Source organism: Ovis canadensis, chromosome 5 (assembly GCF_042477335.2).
Source record: "Ovis canadensis isolate MfBH-ARS-UI-01 breed Bighorn chromosome 5, ARS-UI_OviCan_v2, whole genome shotgun sequence".
NCBI lineage: Eukaryota > Metazoa > Chordata > Mammalia > Artiodactyla > Bovidae > Ovis > Ovis canadensis.
In genome coordinates this window covers 53919955-53935953 of record NC_091249.1, presented here as the reverse complement: position 1 = coordinate 53935953, position 15999 = coordinate 53919955, and the positions used below count along the sequence as shown (strand labels likewise).

Below are 15999 nucleotides of genomic sequence, written 5' to 3'. Positions count from 1 at the left end.
CATAATAAAATGTATGATTCTATTTGGTAACACAGATAATTAAGGTGCCCTTTTAGGAGATGGAGAGCCTTCGGGCTCTTCCTTCTGGGGGCCTGGTTTTCCAGTTGGTATATAGTTTCCATAGATACTGGGCATATAGCTCAAAGTCCACAGTCCGGCCCAAGATGGAGTCCTGCTTTCAAGATAGAGCCTGTTCTGTTTCCCCCTTCAGATATATCTCATATTAAGTGTTATTTAACATAGCCAACTTATGGAAACAAACACTATGGACATTGAAAGATGAATGGATGTGTTGTTAGGGAAATTAAATAGATAGTCTTGTTTAGGCTTCAGAGACAAAGCAAAACAGGCCTCTGACCTTTCTTCTAACCTGTCTGGACACTGCCCTGACTAGGAGTGACTGGGAGTGACTGCCCGCTGTGAATGCAAGACTTGCAGCACCTTAGATAAAATGGGGGAGGAATCTTGAGATTGTTGAGCCCCTGGAGAGGGCCTGGCAAACCAAGCCTAGGCTTAGCAACATTCTAAGTTTTACATGACAAAACCACCAGCTTTAAAATGAAACCAGACTTGTAATTTGGTCGCAGATGGATGATGATATCAGCTTGCATCCTGGCATTATAAGCTGGAACCCCAAACTGCAATCATTGAAGCATCACCCATGTAGTAGACACACTGACTGTGACATTTTCCCAGTTGGGACTCCAGATGTGCTGCGACACAGGAACTTCTCAGCGCTGTTTAAGTCTGGGTGTTGGTCAAAACCCAATGTGGTGTGGTGATGTATGCTCTGCTCTATTTCTCATTCTTTTAATGTTAGTGGCTCAGAGGTTAAAGCGTCTGCCTCTATTACAGGAGACCTGGGTTCGATCACTGGGTTGCAAAAATCTCCTGGAGAAGGAAATGGCAACCCACTCTAGTATTCTTGCCTGGAGAATCCCATGGACTGTGAAGCCTGGTGGGCTAGAGTCCATGGGGTCGCAAAGAGTTGGACACGACTGAGCGACTTAACTTAACTCGCCCCCAGAGTCATAAAGCCATTAACTGGAAGAGTTGGGATCTGAACTCGGGCAGTGAGATTTCAAAGCCTTCATTCTTCTAATTCCTTTCTTATAAGCTAGATAATTCTCTAATAAACATTTGTATTATTTATTTGTATATAATGAGTGGCTTATTTTGTTAACAAATACTTTGAACCTGAGATGAAAGTGAAAGCTTTCAGCAAAACAATGTGTAAATTTAATAATTTTTAAAACTATTTTTGAAACAATGCATGAGAATTTGTGAATGCAATGGTTTTTGAAATAAACAAGCTAAGGTTAGAGCACCTAAAACAATATGAACAAATGCTTTTCCATAGGTGTTGAATTCCCTCTTTGTTTTGTGTTCTGGAAACAGAATTGTTCATTTACCAGTCTCCCACCAAACCTTAATTGATAGCATATAACAGGGCTCATAAATGTAAAAATGTAGCCAATACTTTGTCTTCATATGGACACTTGCATGGCCCAGGAGCTCTATTCTGAGACTGACCACCTCCAACCACTGGTCTCAGATTTGCATGTTTTTTATTTCTTCACTCTCTTCTAATGTTTACTATGTAAAGTCCTCAGAGATAGGTAAATGTTACTATCTTTCAATAGCCATAATTAACATATTGTATATAAGTACATATTATATATAATTCTATATTATGATTAATAAATGCACTTTACTAAAACAACCTACCCAGTACAATACATGCCCCACCACTTAAAACTATAGAACTAGAAAAATAATTTACTTCTTTAGTTTCTTCATTTGTAAAGTGGATTATTAGGCTATTGTTCTTTCTGATTTATTTCCTAAATCAAATAAACTAAATCATGTCAAATTAAAGATGCCAATTATGTTTTTCCCATCATTAATTTTTAATTTTTCTTAACAGTGCATTATTATCATCAAAGAAAGAAAAATATAGTATCCCTTTCTTGTTCATATTTTGGCTTTGTTGTTTCATTCCAGATTAGAGACAATGAGATATGAATGTGGCAAATCAAACAAGAGTGACAGAGTTTGTTTTTCTGGGATTTTCTGGTGTTCTCTATCTAAGGCTTGCATTATTTGTGATGTTTCTTACTGTGTATCTTCTCTCTCTCATGGGAAACACCCTCATCATCTTCATTGTTCTCATGGATTCCAGACTCCAAACACCCATGTATATTTTCTTAGGAAATTTGTCATTTCTGGAGATCTGGTACACAACAGCCACAGTGCCTAAATTGCTGGCCACTTGTCTCTCACAGGTTGTTACCATTTCCGTTTCTGGTTGTATAACCCAGTACTACTTTTTTTTCTCTATGGGGGCTACAGAGTGCATCCTGTTGGCTGTGATGGCCTATGATCGCTATGTGGCCATATGCAGCCCTCTAAGATACTCATTCCTCATGAATCTTCAGGTATGCCTATGGTTTTCAGCTGGATCTTGGATTGGGGGCTTCATTGCCCCTGTTCTACCTACTGTACTTGTCTCTTATTTAAATTTTTGTGGTTCTCAAAAGATCAATCATTTCTTCTGTGACTCAGAACCAATTTTTCAACTCTCCTGCTCAGATACATTCCTGGTGGAGGCCTTGGGTTACACATGTACCTCTGTTGTGATTCTAAGTTCTTTTCTTCTCACTACGTCTTCCTATGGACACATTGTGGTCACAATAATGAAGCTATCTTCTCGAGAGGCTCGGAAGAAAACTTTCTCCACCTGTGCCTCCCACCTCACTGTGGTCACCATCTATTATGGCACCATTATTTTTGCCTATGTTTGCCCTCCAGCCAAGCACAACTTTACTATGGGTAAAGTAGTCTCAGTGTTCTACTGTGTGGTCACCCCACTTTTAAATCCTCTTGTATACACCCTAAGAAACAAAGATGTGAAGAAAGCCTTCAGAAAAGTTCTAGAAAGAAAGAGATTGTTCTTGGCCAGACATATCCAGGAGATGTGAGAGATTAATTAATATGAAAAAGCTAGAATGGATTACCACATTACATATGCAAATGGTAAATATCAAAATTATATTATAAAATTGATGCTACCTAATATGGATATTTTTGCACTTCACATTTTGGTTTGAATTCAACTGAAATAGATATTTGGTAATTAGTGTTTAAGAATACTTCATTGCAAAGCTATAGTGATAAAGAGATAAATACATGAAGTTCCTACTCACAAGCACTTACAGTGGGAAAATTGGCAGGTTAGTTCTAAGCAATTGTTTGGCCAATTTTATAAAAATCTACACCTTAATAGTAACTATTAATACAAGCTAAAAATTGTTTCTAAGGCAGTGTTACTCCATGTGGTTGATTGTCTATCATAAATATGTCATTTTGTACATTAAAATAGTTTTATCAATAAACACTTGTTAAATAAATATAGTGAGCCAGACACTATTCTCAAGCATGAATGTTTATTTATATATGTATATAAACACATAGATAATTTCTTTATAAATATATCAGGAAAATATTAGATAATTTAAAAATTTTAGATGTTTTACACAATTTTAAATATTAAGAAAGGTAACATGATGGAAGGAAACATTTAGAACTGGACTATACAAGTATTGAGTATCTAACATGATAAAACAAATTTCTTAGGTTTTTATAAAATATTCAAGCAAATAATCATTTCAGCATGTACTAACGCATTTTGGAGCCATAGAAAAGTGGAAAATGGGGAAGAAAATATGTTTATATTATCACGTTCATTTTTTTGTGTTAATTGAGATGCTTCAAATTTTTTAATAATTTTGGCACAGCTTCCCTGGTGGCACAGAGGTTAAAGCATCTGCCTGCAATGTGGGAGACCCAGGTTCGATCCCTGGGTTGGGAAGATCCCCTGGAGAAGGAAATGGCAACCCACTCCAGTACTCTTGCCTGGAGAATCCCATGGTTGGAGGAGCTTGGTGAGCTACAGTCCATGGGTTGCAAAGAGTCGGACACGACTGAGCGACTGAACTGAACTGAACTGAGGACCGGGGGAGCCTGGTGGGCTGCCGTCTATGGGGTCGCACAGAGTCGGACACGACTGAAGCGACTTAGCAGCAGCAGCAGCAGCAGCAGCAGTCTTTTAAGCAATCAAAGTATTCAACAATCTATTTTTAATGGCAAGATTATATAATTAAATCATGAATTGCTTGCACATGCCAATGCCTGAAATATTTATTTGTTTAAATTTTTACATATTTTCTGTGTATGTTAAAACTCAAAGATTTTTTTTCTGAATGCCTAGTTTTTATTTTGTTTATCTTACACTTTCTTGGAAACTATTGTCACAACCACTGGTTCATATAAATGAAAAATGTATGCCACACTTCAACATTTTTCTGACCCTTCTTTTGCCACCAGAATAATAGAGCAATATGCAAATTCTCACAATAACAGTGAAATGTCTTGTGTCATTAGACAAGTATTTCTGTATACCATTTTTCTACAGGGATTAAAAAGTTCTTTTATACATTTCTGTCCTACAGTTAAGCTTAAGTATTGAACTAACAAAAGAAAAATACACAGGATAAAATCATATACATTTTGTTCTAATTTTTTTTTACATGTGCTTAAATGTCTTTAAAAGGAAACCAAATGTCAAAGAATGATAACTCCTCACCCAGTTTTACAATGATTAAGTCATTTGTTGCTGACTTCCAGTGCACCCTGAGAGCAAATATAAGGCACTTTGTACTTTGAAAAAAAGTGTACCACTAAGATGGTTAGATTTATATCTCTGAAAAAATTTTAATAAATTCTGATTTTTGATCATTCCTTAATATAGAGAAGGCACTAAACCAAGTGGTGTCTGCTCCTTGTGTCTAGCAGTAAACTTTTACCAAGATGTATGCTTGATTACATGCATTCTTTAGCCAAAAATCATATACATATATAATCATATACACTTATATATGAATAATCATAGACACACACTGTCTTCTCCATTTCTCTTTAGATTTGTTTTCTCAGAGTTATTGAGAGAATATCTCTGAGGATACAGTCATAAGTAAGATCCTGCCCAAACATTAAACTCATATCTCTCACTTTTTAAAATTTAAATTTATTTATTTTAATTGGAGGCTAATTCCTTTACAATATTGTATTGGTTTTGCCATACATTGACATGAATCCACCACGGGTATACTCATGTTCCCCATCCTGAACCCCCTCCCACCTCCCTCCCCGTACCATCCCTCTGCGTCATCCCAGTGCACCAGCTCCAAGCATCCTGTATCCTCCCTCAAACCTGGACTGGTGATTCATTTCTTATATGATATTATACATGTTTCAATGCCATTATCCCAAATCATCCCACCCTTGCCCTCTCCCACAGAGTCCAAAAGCTGTTCTATACATCTGTGTCTCTTTTGCTGTCTCCCATACAGGGTTATTGTTACCATCTTTCTAAAGTCCATATATATGTGTTAGTATACTGTATTGGTGTTTTTCTTTCTGGCTTACTTCACTCTGTATAATCGGCTCCAGTTTCATCCACCTCATTAGAACTGATTCAAGTGTATTCTTTTTAATGGCTGAGTAATACTCCATTGTTTATATGTACCATACACTTAAATAAATTCCATACACTTAAATTATTTGAGATTTATATTGTGCCCTAGTATATAGTCAATCCTAGAGAATGTTCCATTCTACTTGAAAAGAACATGTATTTTGGGGGGGGGGGGTTGGATGAAGTGTACTAAAAATATTGATTAAGTCTAACTATTCTATAGTTTCATTTAGAGTCTGGTTGCCTTACTGATTTTCTTTCTAGAATGAATCTGTTCATTGATGTGAGTAGAGTATTAAAGTCTCTTTCAATTTTTTCAACTTCTCCCTTTATATCTGTTAGTATTTATTTTATGTATTTGGGTGCTTCTATATTAGATCCTGGAGAAGGAAATGGCAACCCATTCCAGTATTCTTGCCTGGAGAATCCCATAGACGGAGGAGCCTGGTGGGCTGCAGTCCATGGGGTCGCTAAGAGTTGGATACGACTGAAGTGACGTAGCACCAGCAGCAGCAGTGTACATTTGTGGAAAATTATGAATATCTTATCCTTTATTGATCAGAATTCTCTAATAGAAATAATTTAAACAGCTTGTTAATAGCAGAATAAAAAAGAAAATCCTACTTCCTAACTTCAGATTTAATCTTCTTTTCATTACTCCACTGCTTCTAACATTCCACAGGACTTTACTAGAGCTGATTTAATGTCCTTATTCTTCAGACAATAGATAACAGGGTTCAAGATTGGGGGTACCACAGAATAGAACACAGACACCAGCAAGTCTAGAAGAGAAGGATTGTTGGATGGTGGCTTTAAATAAGCAACAGCACCCATTAAAAGGAATGCACTCACAACAGTGAGGTGAGGCAGGCAGGTAGCAAAGGCTTTGGACTGGTTCACTCTGGTTCGGATCCTCAACAGAGTGGAAAAAATATACACATAGGAGAGCACAATGCAAACTAAACATGAAAATGCGTAACAGACCCCAATCGGCATGCTGACAGTAATAGTTGCGTGTTCTTGAGAACAAGTGAGTTTTAGTAAGGCAAGAACATCACAAAAGAACTGATGTATCTTATTGGACCCACAAAAATTAAAAGAGAATGTCCTAGTGGAGTACAGTATTCCCAAGGATCCACCATTGAACCAGGACACAGCCATCAACTGGACACAGGTCCTTTTGATCATGACAGCCTCATAATGCAGAGGGCAACAGATGGCAACATAGCAGTCATAGGACATCACACTGAGGATACCAGTCTCTGACCCAGCCATTAGTACTAACAGGAAAAGCTGTAACACGCATTCCAGGTAAGAGATGGATTCAGTAAAGGTGATGCAGCTGAAAATAAATTTGGGGACGGTGGTAGAAATAAGGCACAGATCTAAAAAGGACAAATACCTGAGGAAAAACTACACTGGTGTGTGGAGGTGTTGGAAAAAAATTGTGAGGGAGATAATAATTTAATTCTCCAACACAGATACTAGGTAGATCAGTGAGAAGACCCCAGCCTGCAGCCTCAGTAGCATCTGATTCTGAGTAAATCTCACAAGCATGAATTCCATTGTCAGTGTTTGATTCACCATATTTTAAAAGTATAAGCCACCTAAAAATAAAGAAAAATTATATTAATATAACATGAAATGTCTGTTGTTTCTTTATTTTTGAAATATATATTCTTTAACATTATGTGCTAAACAGAAAGTTTTTAAGTGCCACATTCATAGTCATAATCATAGCTGGCTTAGGTATAAAATTATCAGTATTACAATTCAATATGGGGTTTCACAGTGGCACTAGTGATAAAGACAATGCAGGTAAGATGTAAGACATGCTGGTTCAAACCCTGGATCTGGAAGCTCCGTTGGAGAAGGGAAAGGCTAATCACTCCAGTATTCTTGCCTGCAGAAACCCATGGACCAAGGAGCCTTGCTGGCTACAGTTCATAGGGTCGCATAGAGTCAGACACACTTGAAGCGACTTAGTATGGCACAGCACAGGTCGATATCAGTCAGTCAATCCAGTCGCTCAGTCGTGTCTGACTCTTTGCCACCCCATGAATCGCAGCACGCCAGGCCTCTCTGTCCATCACCAACTCCCGGAGTTCACTCAGACTCATGTCCATCGAGTCAGTGATGCCATCCAGCCATCTCATCCTCTGTCGTCCCCTTCTCCTCCTGCCCCCAATCCCTCCCAATATCAGAGTCTTTTCCAATGAGTCAACTCTTCGCATGAGGTGGCCAAAGTACTGGAGTTTCAGTTTAGTTTCATCATTAGTTTCAGTTTCATCATTCCTTCTAAAGAAATCCCAGGGCTGATCTCCTTCAGAATGGACTGGTTGGAACTGCTTGCAGTCCAAGGGACTCTCAAGAGTTTTCTCCAACACCACAGTTCAAAGGCATCAATTCTTTGCGCTCAGCTTTCTTTACAGTCCAACTCTAACATCCATACATGACCACTGGAAAAACCATAGCCTTAACTAGATGGACCTTTGTTGGCAAAGTAATGTCTCTGCTTTTGAATATGCTATCTAGGTTGGTCATAACTTTTCTTCCAAGGAGTAAGCATCTTTTATTTTTTTTTTCCTTTCTTTTTTTTTTTAATTTTTTTTTATTTTTTAAATTTTAAAATCTTTAATTCTTACATGCATTCCCAAACATGAACCCCCCTCCCACCTCCCTCCCCATAACATCTTTCTGGGTCATCCCCATGCACCAGCCCCAAGCATGCTGCATCCTGCGTCAGACATAGACTGGCGATTCAATTCACATGATAGTATACATGTTAGAATGGCATTCTCCCAAATCATCCCACCCTCTCCCTCTCCCTCTGAGTCCAAAAGTCCGTTATACACATCTGTGTCTCTTTCCCTGTCTTGCATACAGGGTCGTCATTGCCATCTTCCTAAATTCCATATATATGTGTTAGTATACTGTGTTGGTGTTTTTCTTTCTGACTTACTTCACTCTGTATAATCGGCTCCAGTTTCATCCATCTCATCAGAACTGATTCAAATGAATTCTTTTTAACGGCTGAGTAATACTCCATTGTGTATATGTACCACAGCTTTCTTATCCATTCATCTGCTGATGGACATCTAGGTTGTTTCCATGTCCTGGCTATTATAAACAGTGCTGCGATGAACATTGGGGTACATGTGTCTCTTTCTATTCTGGTTTCCTCGGTGTGTATGCCCAGCAGTGGGATTGCTGGGTCATAAGGTAGTTCTATTTGCAATTTTTTAAGGAATCTCCACACTGTTCTCCATAGTGGCTGTACCAGTTTGCATTCCCACCAACAGTGTAGGAAGGTTCCCTTTTCTCCACACCCTCTCCAGCATTTATTGCTTGCAGATTTTTGGATCGCAGCCATTCTGACTGGTGTGAAGTGGTACCTCATTGTGGTTTTGATTTGCATTTCTCTAATAATGAGTGATGTTGAGCATCTTTTCATGTGTTTGTTAGCCATCCGTATGTCTTCTTTGGAGAAATGTCTATTTAGTTCTTTGGCCCATTTTTTGATTGGGTCGTTTATTTTTCTGGAGTTGAGCTGCATAAGTTGCTTGTATATTTTTGAGATTAGTTGTTTGTCAGTTGCTTCATTTGCTATTATTTTCTCCCATTCAGAAGGCTGTCTTTTCACCTTGCTTATATTTTCCTTTGTTGTGCAGAAGCTTTTAATTTTAATTAGATCCCATTTGTTTATTTTTGCTTTTATTTCCAGAATTCTGGGAGGTGGATCATAGAGGATCCTGCTGTGATTTATGTCTGAGAGTGTTTTGCCTATGTTCTCCTCTAGGAGTTTTATAGTTTCTGATCTTACATTTAGATCTTTAATCCATTTTGAGTTTATTTTTGTGTGTGGTGTTAGAAAGTGATCTAGTTTCATTCTTTTACAAGTGGTTGACCAGTTTTCCCAGCACCACTTGTTAAAGAGATTGTCTTTACTCCATTGTATATTCTTGCCTCCTTTGTCAAAGATAAGGTGTCCATATGTGTGTGGATTTATCTCTGGGCTTTCTATTTTGTTCCATTGATCTATATGTCTGTCTTTGTGCCAGTACCATACTGTCTTGATGACTGTGGCTTTGTAGTAGAGCCTGAAGTCAGGCAAGTTGATTCCTCCAGTTCCATTCTTCTTTCTCAAGATTGCTTTGGCTATTCGAGGTTTTTTGTATTTCCATACAAAGCTTGAAATTATTTGTTCTAGTTCTGTGAAAAATGTGGCTGGTAGCTTGATAGGGATTGCATTGAATTTGTAAATTGCTTTGGGTAGTATACTCATTTTCACTATATTGATTCTTCCGATCCATGAACATGGTATATTTCTCCATCTATTAGTGTCCTCTTTGATTTCTTTCATCAGTGTTTTATAGTTTTCTATATATAGGTCTTTAGTTTCTTTAGGAAGATATATTCCTAAGTATTTTATTCTTTTCGTTGCAATGGTGAATGGAATTGTTTCCTTAATTTCTTTTTCTACTTTCTCATTATTAGTGTATAGGAATGCAAGGGATTTCTGTGTGTTGATTTTATATCCTGCAACTTTACTATATTCATTGATGAGCTCTAGTAATTTTCTGGTGGAGTCTTTAGGGTTTTCCATGTAGAGGATCATGTCATCTGCAAACAGTGAGAGTTTTACTTCTTCTTTTCCAATTTGGATTCCTTTTATTTCTTTTTCTGCTCTGATTGCTGTGGCCAAAACTTCCAGAACTATGTTGAATAGTAGCGGTGAAAGTGGACACCCTTGTCTTGTTCCTGACTTTAGGGGAAATGCTTTCAATTTTTCACCATTGAGGATAATGTTTGCTGTGGGTTTGTCATAGATAGCTTTTATTATGTTGAGGTATGTTCCTTCTATTCCTGCTTTCTGGAGAGTTTTTATCATAAATGGATGTTGAATTTTGTCAAAGGCCTTCTCTGCATCTATTGAGATAATCATATGGTTTTTATTTTTCAATTTGTTAATGTGGTGAATTACATTGATTGATTTGCGGATATTGAAGAATCCTTGCATCCCTGGGATAAAGCCCACTTGGTCATGGTGTATGATCTTTTTAATGTGTTGTTGGATTCTGATTGCTAGAATTTTGTTGAGGATTTTTGCATCTATGTTCATCAGAGATATTGGCCTGTAGTTTTCTTTTTTTGTGACATCTTTGTCAGGTTTTGGTATTAGGGTGATGGTGGCCTCATAGAATGAGTTTGGAAGTTTACCTTCCTCTGCAATTTTCTGGAAGAGTTTGAGGAGGATAGGTGTTAGCTCTTCTCGAAATTTTTGGTAGAATTCAGCTGTGAAGCCGTCTGGACCTGGGCTTTTGTTTGCTGGAAGATTTCTGATTACAGTATCAATTTCCGTGCTTGTGATGGGTCTGTTAAGATTTTCTATTTCTTCCTGGTTCAGTTTTGGAAAATTGTACTTTTCTAAGAATTTGTCCATTTCTTCCACGTTGTCCATTTTTTTGGCATACAACTGCTGATAGTAGTCTCTTATGATCCTTTGTATTTCTGTGTTGTCTGTTGTGATCTCTCCATTTTCATTTCTAATTTTATTGATTTGATTTTTCTCTCTTTGCTTCTTGATGAGTCTGGCTAATGGTTTGTCAATTTTATTTATCCTTTCAAAGAACCAGCTTTTGGCTTTGTTGATTTTTGCTATGGTCTCATTTGTTTCTTTTGCATTTATTTCTGCCCTAATTTTTAAGATTTCTTTCCTTCTACTAACTCTGGGGTTCTCCAACTCTTCCTTTTCTAGTTGCTTTAGTTGTAGAGTTAGGTTATTTATTTGACTTTTTTCTTGTTTCTTGAGGTATGCCTGTATTGCTATGAACTTTCTTCTTAGCACTGCTTTTATAGTGTCCCACAGGTTTTGGGTTGTTGTGTTTTCATTTTCATTAGTTTCTATGCATATTTTGATTTCTTTTTTGATTTCTTCTGTGATTTGTTGGTTATTCAGAAGTGTGTTGTTCAACCTCCATATGTTGGAATTTTTAATAGTTTTTCTCCTGTAATTGAGATCTAATCTTAATGCATTATGGTCAGAAAAGATGCTTGGAATGATTTCGATTTTTTTGAATTTATCAAGTTTAGATTTATGGCCCAGGATGTGATCTATCCTGGAGAAGGTTCCATGAGCACTTGAAAAAAAGGTGAAATTCGTTGTTTGGGGGTGAAATGTCCTATAGATATCAATTAGGTCTAACTGATCTAATGTATCATTTAAAGTTTGTGTTTCTTTGTTAATTTTCTGTTTAGTTGATCTGTCCATAGGTGTGAGTGGGGTATTAAAGTCTCCCACTATTATTGTGTTATTGTTGATTTCCCCTTTCATACTTGTTAGCATTTGTCTTACATATTGTGGTGCTCCTATATTGGGTGCATATATATTTATAATTGTTATATCTTCTTCTTGGATTGTTCCTTTGATCATTATGTAGTGGCCTTCTTTGTCTCTTTTCACAGCCTTTGTCTTAAAGTCTATTTTATCGGATATGAGTATTGCCACTCCTGCTTTCTTTTGGTCTCTATTTGCGTGGTATATCTTTTTCCAGCCCTTCACTTTCAGTCTGTATGTGTCCCTTGTTTTGAGGTGGGTCTCTTGCAAGCAGCATATAGAGGGGTCTTGTTTTTGTATCCATTCTGCCAGTCTTTGTCTTTTGGTTGGGGCGTTCAACCCATTTACGTTTAAGGTAATTATTGATAAGTATGATCCCGTTGCCATTTACTTTATTGTTTTGGGTTCGGGTTTATACACCCTTTTCGTGTTTCCTGTCTAGAGGATATCCTTTAGAATTTGTTGGAGAGCTGGTTTGGTGGTGCTGAATTCTCTCAGCTTTTGCTTGTCTGTAAAGCTTTTGATTTCTCCTTCGTATTTGAATGAGATCCTTGCTGGGTACAGTAATCTGGGCTGTAGGTTATTGTCTTTCATCACTTTAAGTATGTCTTGCCATTCCCTCCTGGCCTGAAGAGTTTCTATTGACAAATCAGCTGTTATCCTTATGGGAATCCCCTTGTGTGTTATTTGTTGTTTTTCCCCTGCTGCTTTTAATATTTGTTCTTTGTGTTTGATCTTTGTTAATTTGATTAATATGTGTCTTGGGGTGTTTCGCCTTGGGTTTATCCTATTTGGGACTCTCTGTGTTTCTTGGACTTGGGTGATTATTTCCTTTCCCATTTTAGGGAAGTTTTCAACTATTATCTCCTCAAGGATTTTCTCATGATCTTTCTTTCTGTCTTCTTCTTCTGGGACTCCTATAATTCGAATGTTGGAGCGTTTCATATTGTCCTGGAGGTCTCTGAGATTGTCCTCGTTTCTTTTAATTCGTTTTTCTTGTTTCCTCTCTGATTCATTTATTTCTACCATTCTATCTTCTATTTCACTAATCCTATCTTCTGCCTCCGTTATTCTACTATTTGTTGCCTCCAGAGTGTTTCTGATCTCATTTATTGTGTTATTCATTATATTTTGACTCTTTTTTATTTCTTCTAGGTCCTTGTTAAACCTTTCTTGCATCTTCTCAATCCTTGTCTCTAGGCTATTTATCTGTGTTTCCATTTTGATTTCAAGATTTTGGATCATTTTCACTATCAATATTTGGAATTCCTTCTCCGGTAGATTCCCTACTTCTTCCTCTTTTGTTTGGTTTGGTGAGCAACTCTCCTGTTCCTTTACCTGCTGAGTATTCCTCTGTCTCTTCATCTTGGTTATATTGCTGCGTTTGGGGTGGCCTTTTTATATTCTGATAATTTGTGGAGTTCTCTTTATTATGGAGCTTCCTCACTTTGGGTTGGGTTCTATCAGTGGCTTGTCAAGGTTTCCTGGTTATGGAGGCTTGTGTTGGAGTTTTGGTGTGTGGAGCTGGGTTTCTTCTCTCTGGAGTGCAGTGGAGTGACCCGTAATGGGTTATGAGACATCAAAGGTTTTGGGATAATTTTGAGCTGCCTGTATATTGAGGCTCAGGGGAGTGTTCCTGTGTTGCTGGAGAATTTGGGTGGTATGTCTTGTTTTGGAACTTGTTGGCCCTTGGGTGGAGCTTGGTTTCGGTGTAGGTATGAAGGCATTTGATGAGCTCCTATTGCTTAATGTTCCCTGAATTCAAGAGTTCTCTAATGTTTTCAGGCTTTGGGTTTAAGCTTCCTGCTTCTGGTTTTCAGTTTTATTTTTACAGTAGCCTCTAGACTTCTCCATCTATACAGCACTGATGATAAAACATCTAGGTTAAAGATGAAAAGTTTCTCCACATTGAGGGACACTCAGAGAGGTTCACTGAGTTACAAGGAGAAGAGAAGATGGAGGGGGTAGTTAGAGGTAACTGGAATGAGATGCGGTGAGATCAAGAGAGGAGAGAGCAAGCTAGCCAGTAGTCACTTCCTTATGTGCGCTCTATAGTCTGGACCGCTCAGAGGTATTTACAGAGTTATACGGGGAAGAGGAGAGGGAGGAAGTAGACAGAGGTGACCAGGAGGATAAGAGAGAGGAATGAGTAGGAGAGAGACAAATCCTGCCAGTAACCAGTTCCTTAGGTGTTCTCTACCATCTGGAACACACAGAGATTCACAGAGTTGGATAGAGAAGAGATGGGGGAGAAAAGAGACAGAGGCCACCTGGTGGAGAAAAAGGAGAGTCCAGAGGAGGAGAGAGTGGTCAAGCCAGTAATCTCGCTCTCAGGTAAACTTGGGTAGTGAAGTTTGGGTTTTTAAATGTACAAAATTGACAACAAAAACCTAAGAGCAAAGATTAAAAATCTGGAGTAGAGGTTGGATTTTCAAAGATACAATATTAAAGAAAAGCAGAAGGAAAAAGGAAGAAAAAGAAAAAAAAAGAATTATTAAAAAACAAACAAACAAACAAAAAAAAAAAACACCAACAACCATCCAAAGAGTATATATGGTGTTTGCCTTAAAAAAAAAAAAAGTCTTTTTTTTTTTTAAATGTAGTACTAGGTTATAGAAATAAAAATTAGAGGAGAAATAGAAGAGAAAAAAAGCTCAGAAAAAATAAAAAAAAAGCAAAAAGCAAAAAAAAAAAAAAAACAAAAAAAAGAATGATTTTTAAAATATTAAAAAATTAAAAATATATCTGGCTCTTCTCTGATGTTATGGGCCTTGTGGGCTCACTTCCAAGGTGGTTCCCTCTGTTTAACTTCTTCTGTTTGCTGGTTTTTAGGCTCACTAGTTCAGTCGCGCTGTGGGGAGGGGGGATGCTGTTTTTGAAGACAATGGTCTGCTTTTCTGGTTGCCTGATGTCCTCTGCCAGCCTACAGAAGTTGTTTTGTGGAGTTTGCTCGGCGTTGAAATGTTCTTTTGAGGAATTTGTGAGGGAGAACGTGATCTTCCCGTCCTATTCCTTCGCCATCTTTCCCTCCCCCCAGCATCTTTTAATTTCATGGCTTCAATCACCATCTGCAGTGATTTTGGAGCCAAAAAAAAAAATAAAGTCTGACACTGTTTCCACTGTTTCCCCATCTATTTGCCATGAATTGATGGGACCAGATGCCATGATCTTCGTTTTCTGATTGTTGAGCTTTAAGCCAACTTTTCCCTCTCCTCTTTCACTTTCATCAAGAGGCTTTTTAGTTCCTCTTCACTTTCTGCCATAAAGGTGGTCTTATCTGTATATCTGAGGTTATTGATATTTCTCCCGGCAATCTTGATTTCAGCTTGTGCTTCTTCCAGTCCAGTGCTTCTCATGATGTGCTCTGCATGTAAGTTAAATAAGCAGGGTGACAACATACAGCCTTGATGTACTCCTTTTCCCATTTGTAACCAGTCTGTTGTTCCATGTCCAGTTCTAACTGTTGCTTCCTGACCTGCATATAGGTTTCTCAAGAGGCAAGTCAAGTGGTCTGGTATTCCCATCTCTTTCAGAATTTTCCACTGTTTATTGCGATCCACACAGTCAAAGCTTTTGGCATAGTCAGTAAAGCAGAAATAGATGTTTTTCTGGAACACTTGTTTTTTCCATGATCCAGCGGAGGTTGGCAATTTGATCTCTGGTTCCTCTGCCTTTTCTAAAACCAGCTTGAACATCTGGAAGTTCACAGTTCATGTATTGCTGAAGCCTGGCTTGGAGAATTTTGGGCATGACTTTACTAGCGTGTGAGATGAGTGCAATTGTGTGGTAGTTTGAGCATTCTTTGGCATTGCCTTTCTTTGGGATTGGAATGAAAACTGACCTTTTCCAGTCCTGCAGCCACTGCTGAGTTTTTCAAATTTTCTGGCATATTGAGTGCAGCACTTTCACAGCATCATCTTTCAGGATTTGAAAGAGCTCAACTGGAATGCCATCACCGCCACTAGCTTTGTTCATAGTGATGCTTTCTAAGGCCCACTTGACTTCACATTCCAGGTGTTTGGCTCTAGGTGAGTGATCACACCATCGTAATTATCTTGGTTGTGAGGATTTTTTTTGTACAGTTCTTCTGTATATTCTTGCCAACTCTTCTTAATATCTTCTGCTT

The 15999-nt window shown here is 37.9% G+C and overlaps 1 protein-coding gene and 1 pseudogene across 1 annotated transcript; one reads left to right on the top strand and one right to left on the bottom strand.

The window, feature by feature from the left end:
- The first annotated feature begins 2021 nt into the window (after positions 1 to 2021).
- Positions 2022 to 2981, top strand: LOC138441775 (olfactory receptor 11L1-like). The gene has a single exon (XM_069592845.1). The coding sequence runs from the start codon at positions 2022 to 2024 to the stop codon at positions 2979 to 2981; it is 960 nt and encodes a 319-aa protein (XP_069448946.1).
- A 3123-nt stretch (positions 2982 to 6104) lies between these two features.
- LOC138441577 (olfactory receptor 14K1-like) lies at positions 6105 to 7123 on the bottom strand (annotated as a pseudogene).
- Positions 7124 to 15999: the final 8876 nt, after the last annotated feature.

What these genes read in the sequence shown, in the direction of transcription:
- LOC138441775 (XM_069592845.1), top strand. Translation starts at nt 2,022, where the DNA reads ATGAATGTGGCAAATCAAACAAGAGTGACAGAGTTTGTTTTTCTGGGA.